This window comes from Brassica napus, chromosome A2 (genome assembly GCF_020379485.1).
Source record: "Brassica napus cultivar Da-Ae chromosome A2, Da-Ae, whole genome shotgun sequence".
NCBI classification, from domain to species: domain Eukaryota; kingdom Viridiplantae; phylum Streptophyta; class Magnoliopsida; order Brassicales; family Brassicaceae; genus Brassica; species Brassica napus.
In genome coordinates this window covers 23,611,824-23,619,334 of record NC_063435.1, presented here as the reverse complement: position 1 = coordinate 23,619,334, position 7,511 = coordinate 23,611,824, and the positions used below count along the sequence as shown (strand labels likewise).

Genomic DNA, 7,511 nt, shown 5'->3' with positions numbered 1-7,511 from the left:
ATTTTAAACAGATAAATTAATATATTTTACTTTCACAAACATTAAAAATTTATGCTAGAAATATAATATGTTGGTAGAACGGGTTAACATTAGTAAATTAGATAATTCATGTATCTTATATATTAAAACAAAAGGCACAACCTTGATTCATGTGTGATTTATTTTAAAATGAACTCTCACTAGAAATCAATTATCATTCATTTATTACTAATAATATGGATTAATAACATATCATTCCTAATATAACATCGACTCCTAAAAATCCAGATTGGTTAACAAACTCACCTTGATTCATGTGTGATATTTTTATTTGGATCATCATTTAAATTTTTTATTAAATGTATTTCCTTAATGCTAATATATAATCTTTTAACTACTTAAATCATAATATAATTTCATATATTTTAATTTAAAATGTAAATATATATATATATATATACATGTATATATATATATATAATTTTCTTAACAAATGTGTTGAAAAACATTATAACAATATCTTAATTATCAAAAATTGTATATAAATATTTTCACTAATTTTGTAATTAGTAATGAAATTAATGTTATTATACATTAATATATATATATATATATATATATATATATATATATATATATATATTCAATTATATTTTATAAAATGAAAAAAAATTATATCAAATTTTACTATTTTATAATATCTATCATTTTAAAATAAAACATTGTATTTAACTAAATGCGATAAAATTATTTTAAACTGATAAATTAATATATTTTACATTCAAAAACATTTAAAATTTAGGCTAGAAATATAATATATTGGTAGAATGGGTTAACATTAGTAAATTAGATAATTCACGTATAAAACTAACTTATCTTAAACTTTTATATAATCAATTAACTTACAACATGAAAACTATCAAATTGTTATATTTAAAAAATTATATATAACCATTTAAATATATAAGTAACTTTAAGAATATATTCTACTTATGTAAAATATACATAAACATAAAAATTAATACCCGCACGGTTGTGCGGATCCAAATCTAGTTTTCTTATTTTAATTTTCAAGTTTATTTATTTAGCCTTTTTGTAAAACTAAATGTAAAAAATGTTATATTGTATATTTTATATTTTATATTTTCTTATACTGTACATTTTCGAATATATTTATTTAACCATTTATATGAAATGGTAATATTACATTAATGACAGTTACCAAAACAAAATGCAACGTGGCTTTTTTCCAGAGAATAATTTTTCTCTATTTATTTATTTTAATATAATTGATGCTTATGTAATATTTCTCTTTTTTTATATTGTATATTTACTTATCACTTATTTTGCAATACATTTTTCAGATATATGTTTAATTATTTAACTCAATATTATCATTTCTTATATTTTAATTTTCTTATTTTAATTTTCAAGTTTATTTATTTAACCTTTTCGTAAAAATAAATGTAAAAAATGTAATATTGTATATGTTTTATATTGTATATTTTCGAATATATTTATTTAACCATTTATATAAAATGGTAATATTACATCAATGACAGTTACCAAAAAAAAAGTCTCGTAGCTTCTTTCGGTTGAATGATTTTTTGTTAATGTGTACGCTCTGTGGATCCTCAAAATGTCTTTTTATTAGTATAGATTTAATGTCTGTGTGACAATTGATATGTTCATTTTCATCTTTTTCTACATGTTTTCTTAATTGACATACTTATTTTTTTTATAGCCATCTCTCTTTACTTCTTTCCATTATAGTTTTATCTTCAGATTGTTTTTTGTTTCCAAACAAAGTTTATATCTATTATCTTTAAAAATCCATATTCTCAATTGCTAGTAAATAAAACATCAACTAATATTAAATAGTAAACAATCTCTTCACCTTTATTTAACATTTTAGGATTTATTTACTTATGATATTGTAACAAAAAGTTATATAGTATGAATTGACATAATATTATATATAATATTTTCCTATAGATTTTAAAAATTAAGTTTAATAAGAATGTAATATTACGATTAATAATATTAGTAAAAATAATAAAATATGTATATTTTATAAATATAATATTATGAGTCGAATAAAATTAATAGTTTTATATTTACAGCTTATAATAATTTTGATTATTATATATTTTAATTAAAATTTATACCTCCGTCAAATGATCTATCTAGATCCGCCACTGGTGTGGAAGATGTATAATATTCTATCCTTTTTGATAAATATTTTAAATAATAAACGCAACTAGCTTAGAACCCTTCAAGTATTCAAAAAATCAGCTCAAATTTGACAGGTGCTTCCGGAGTCGGGTGTCTCTATGTGTCATCTCGACGACACAACGGCAGATACAATTACAGGAAGATGCCGACTTTGGGATGTTTAAGTTCGGGTGGGGATGAGATTACTAGTTCAAGATTAAGTTAAATTGTTAAGCCAATTGTTAGGTTTTCTGGCTTTCAAAATTGGATTTTTTTTTTTAAGGTTGTAAATGTTGTCATTTTATTTAATCGCTATTTAACAAAGACAAAGTAATACATTGATTTTCGTACAAGAATCTAACGTTCTTTTCAACAGTCTATATGATGGGGTGTAGAAATGTACATACATATATAATATGTTTAATAATTATTAACATTTTTAGATAAGCAAAAGAGTTATTACAACAAAACCTAATCAGTTTAATGAAGGGAAAGCGAGGGTTTTGTCTTAAAGCCCACGAGAAAGATACGAACTAGAAAAATGTAGTCCCCACATCACACCCCGCATGTGGACACATTTCATCGTGTTAACAGTGACACCCAAACCGAAACCAGCCTTCTTCTTTCTTTTTTCTCTGTGCAAGAACATCCTTCTTTTTTCTTTTTTTTCTTGGTCAAACAGACCATCCTTCTTCTTAATTGTAAAAAAATAAGTTTTAAACAAGTTTTTATTTATTTTGAAATAGAGTATGACAGAGATGGACCTCAAGGTCATATATGCCTTATTAAAAAGAAGAAGAAGAAGAAGAACACAAAACAGGAGAGAGAAAGCGAGGGCTTTGAGGTTTGTCTTTGTATTATAACACACACATACATAATAGTGTCTTCTTCTTCTTCTTCTTTTTTTGTTCAAAAGTGCGTCTTCTTCATCATCTTCTTTATCATCATCATACATCATCCTCTTCTTGGTTCTTTCTTAACCTCCGATTTATAGCTTTTTGATTATTTTTTTCTTCTTATTCTTGGTTGTTTTCTCTTGATCTCAGGTACCAAAAATAACAACTTAGAAACCTTTCTTCTTAATTCTTTCAAAAGCTTACAAAAAGTAAAGCCTTAATTTGTTTTCTTTGTTCTTTCATGTCTTTTAATGAGTTTCTCAATCCTTTTTAACTTTTTAATGTGGATTGTTCTCTTGCAGTTTATAATCTTACACGCAAAGAAGAAGATCTAAGATGTCGTCATCATCATATAACGCAAGTGTTGCTCCATCATCATCCTCAGCTGAGCCGTTCTTCCTCACTGGTTCCGGCGTCGGAGATAACGAATTTGACCGGAAAGATACTTTTATATCAATGATACAAGAACCTAACTCCTCAGCTCAACCACCCAAGAAACGAAGAAACCAGCTCGGAAACCCAAGTAAGTACCTCTTACACATATATTAGATATTAATTTCTATATTATCACTAGAAGGTTTGAGGAAAGAAGAAAAAACCCTTTTAGGATAAAGCTTAAAAGTTGAAAAAAACAAATAAACATGAACCCTAGTTTTTTTTTTTGGTAAACTCGTATCAAGATTTCATTATTTTCGACCGGTCATTAATATATTATATAGATGTGATATTTGGTTTTCTTTCTAAATAATGTTTATATCATTTTTCTTAATTAGTCCTCATAGATAAACATTCAGGATCCTACTGGTGGCTAAATTTGATTGATCAAACAGATCCTGATGCGGAAGTGGTAGCGTTATCTCCAAAGACTCTAATGGCTACGAACAGGTTCATATGCGATGTATGCAAGAAAGGGTTTCAAAGAGAACAGAATCTACAGCTTCACCGAAGAGGACATAATCTCCCATGGAAGCTCAAACAGAAGTCAACCAAAGACGTGAAGAGGAAAGTGTATCTTTGTCCGGAACCCACGTGCGTCCACCATGACCCCTCACGTGCTCTCGGAGACCTCACCGGAATTAAGAAGCACTATTACCGTAAACACGGAGAAAAGAAGTGGAAATGCGAGAAATGTTCAAAGCGTTACGCTGTTCAATCGGATTGGAAAGCTCACTCTAAGACTTGTGGTACTAAAGAGTATCGATGTGACTGTGGTACCATCTTCTCTAGGTAACTAATCCCTATCCATTTCTTTTAAGTAATTTGTTGGTATCTGCGCTAGGTAAGTGATGAAACGTATAATATACATGTGTATACTATACATGTGAATAGTATATAGAGGCTGATCTTATCTAGGTAAAGTATAACAATGGACCATCATTTCTTTTGTATTGCATTGAAATTTCTTAAGTAAATGCTTACCTCCGAACTGCATGTTAAACGTAGCTTATTTACTAATTTACTTGAAAATATCAAATATATAGTATGATTTGTAACTGAAACTCTTATATATGTATGGCCACGGAATCTCAACCTAGAGTACACCACCCATAAAATGTATATGGGCACTATGTACAGAAAATATGATCTTCTTTTTTTTTTGGAGCAAATGTACACAGGATCTATCACTGTATTTGTTTGGGTGTCGATGAGTGGTGTATAGAGAAAGACAGTGAAGAGAAACTGAAAAAAAAAGATGCTAAATTTGGTCACATGTATGAGTTGGATTTTCCACTTTTGTTTTCTTCTTCTTCTTGACTTTGCAGGTTCCCCTTTTTTATGAAACTCCTCTTATTTTGTGGACCCGTTTCATCTCTTTCTCTCTCTAGACATATATACATACATAGATGCATATATATAAGAGTGCGTTACTTATTTCTACAGTGCTTTTTTGAACACTTTAATGCTGTTCTAGGGTTTCTTTCCTTATTTTCATGGTTTGACTTAAATACTTCGTTGTAAAGTGTGACCGACTTAACATTCATGGGTTCTGCATTAAATGAAGAAGGTGTTTCACTAAATTAGCATTTGACTCGACCTCTATATTCTTCTACATATCATTCTCTCCTGTAAATGGCATCCATTATAACTAGCATTCATTAATGATGATTCACGTCAATATATGCAAAACATGTACACATAGAATCCAATAGTTTTACATCCGCCGTTCTCCTGATTATTTTTATTTATGCTTTTTATAGTTGGGACTTTTGTTTTGCAGACGCGATAGTTATATTACACACAGGGCTTTCTGTGATGCATTGATACAAGAGACTGCTAGAAACTCTACCGTGAGCTTCACGTCTATGGCAAGTGCTAGTAGCGGGGCTGTCTCCGGTGGATTTTACAGGAGACTCGACGGTGGCAACGCTCTCGCCCACCGCAATTTGAACGACCATCATAACTCCGGATTTTCAACTATTCCAGGTTACAATCTAAACATTGCATCTTCTGAAAATAGCAGAGACTATGTGCAGCAAACGTCAGACCCTAACTTCTTAATCCAAATCTCATCGAGCCAACGGATGCTGACTGTACCGAACAACAACGATCAGAGTTTCATGAACGAACAAGGTATGATCCAGTTTGATCCAGTCAACAACACTAACCTAAAGAGTAACACCAACAACAGCTTCTTCAACCTCGGATTCTTTCAAGAAAACACCAAGAACTCAGAGACGAGTCTTCCTTCTCTATACAGCACCGACGTTCATACACGTTCTTCTAATGTGTCAGCCACGGCGCTGCTTCAGAAAGCTACTCAAATGGGCTCCGTTACAAGCAACGACCCTTCTGCGTTCTTCAGAGGCTTAGCTTCTTCGTCTAATTCGTCAAGTGTGGTTGGTAATGACTTTGGGGGAGGGCAGATTATGGGGAACAATAATAACGGTAGCCTTCAAGGTCTAATGAGCTCACTAGTGGCCGTAAATGGCGGTGGTGCTGGCTGATCCGGTGGCAATATCTTCGACGTTCATTTTGGAAACATTGAAAATATGAGCGGCTCGGACAAGTTAACGTTGGATTTTCTTGGAGTTGGAGGATTGGTGAGAAATGTAAATCGTGGTGGTGGTCATGGCGACGTTCCGGAGCAAAACCATACATTTGGAAGACCTTGATAAAATCATCCATTACTATAGATCTTTACTGAACTCTTTAGGTTTGATTTTGATTGAAGTCTGCCTTTTGTTATGCTGTTATATAATAAAAACAATGTAAGGTTGCTACTTTGTTGTTTAGAACCGAATATGAAGTACCTTCTTTGTTATGTATAGTTAATATTCGGTTGCTGATATTCACTTATATATAACTCAGTAGTGATATTCACATTCCTAGCAAAAACAAATGTAGAAGGCAGATTAAAAGAAATGTATAAAGAGTATATAATGCAGTTTTTTTTTAACGAATGGCTATTTTATTACCCAAACTTGAGATGATCTGGGTAACCGGAATAGAATAACCAATGTAACACAATTCTCTATGAAAAAATCTCGCAGTCTTAGCTAAAGAATCTGGGATTCCATTTTGCATCTTTGGGAAGTGAGAAATCTTCAATTCCGAAAAGCATATCAGCAGAGTTTGTATCATCTCCAATTCTATTACAAAACTTGGTCAATCTTTAGGCTCTTTTATCATCGCGATTAAATCCTTGCAGTCTATCTCGAAATTCTAGCATGTCGAATGCTGAAGCATACTTTCTATCTCCCATCGCAGTGCTTCCACTTCCAAATGCAAGGCAGTCTCTCGCCATCTATAGATTCGCGTCCCCATAAGTTGAATCTTCCCCAAGTTATCCTTCCAAACTCATCCACAGCCGCTGAACGAAGCTGTCGGAGTCCATGACCCATCCACCAAGGAGACATTACCCAAGCATAGACTTGGGGTTCCTCGCTACTATTTCCTTGTGGAATTGATGCTACCATCTCGTTTGCATCGAATAAGGCTTGACACTCTCTCTCCACATAATAAACTAGCTCCAAAGGATCCATGCCTATCTCCGTGAAAAGTTTATCATTTTGAGCCTTCCAAATATACCAGATTATCCAGGGATAAGGATCTCTGTATAATTTTGGTTCAATAATGTTATTCTTTCTCCGAAAAAGATAATCCATGTTGGCATAGATACTTAGAAGCGAGAAGATGTTAGAGCTTGATGGTGTCTCTGAAAGAAACTAAATTTGAAGGGCTGTTGGATATTCAAAGATGGCATGAGTAACAGATTCTTCAGGTTCACCACATCTTGGGCAATAGTTATCGCATCTCATATTACGACGTGTCAGGTTTCTCTTTACCGCCATATGTCATGTTATCAGTTGCCATATAAGATAGCATATCTTCTAAGTTACTTTTATTTTCCAAGCAAAGACTTGAAGTTATGTTATACTAAGTTTCAAGACCTTCGTTTCCTCATCATCTCTCAGTAAATTA

General features: G+C 31.5%; 1 protein-coding gene across 2 annotated transcripts; it reads left to right on the top strand.

Moving 5' to 3' along the window:
- The first annotated feature begins 2,781 nt into the window (after window positions 1–2,781).
- Window positions 2,782–6,351, top strand: LOC106396085 (protein indeterminate-domain 4, chloroplastic-like). 2 transcript variants are annotated; one of them, XM_013836385.3, is made up of 4 exons: window positions 2,782–3,037; window positions 3,392–3,612; window positions 3,920–4,316; window positions 5,308–6,351. In XM_013836385.3, the coding sequence occupies exons 2-4, from the start codon at window positions 3,426–3,428 to the stop codon at window positions 6,032–6,034; spliced, it is 1,311 nt and encodes a 436-aa protein (XP_013691839.2). In that variant the 5' UTR covers window positions 2,782–3,037; window positions 3,392–3,425; the 3' UTR covers window positions 6,035–6,351. The 2 variants fall into 2 exon arrangements, with proteins under 2 accessions (XP_013691839.2, XP_013691857.2); XM_013836403.3 differs by having other exon boundaries at window positions 2,819–3,239.
- The last annotated feature ends 1,160 nt before the right edge of the window (window positions 6,352–7,511 follow it).

Bases quoted from the DNA above. Each gene is read 5' to 3' on its own strand.
- LOC106396085 (XM_013836385.3), top strand. From the start codon at position 3,426: ATGTCGTCATCATCATATAACGCAAGTGTTGCTCCATCATCATCCTCA. The intron at 3,613-3,919 runs GTAAGTACCTCT...TTGATCAAACAG, and splicing joins AAACCAGCTCGGAAACCCAA to ATCCTGATGCGGAAGTGGTA. The intron at 4,317-5,307 runs GTAACTAATCCC...TTTGTTTTGCAG, and splicing joins TGTGGTACCATCTTCTCTAG to ACGCGATAGTTATATTACAC.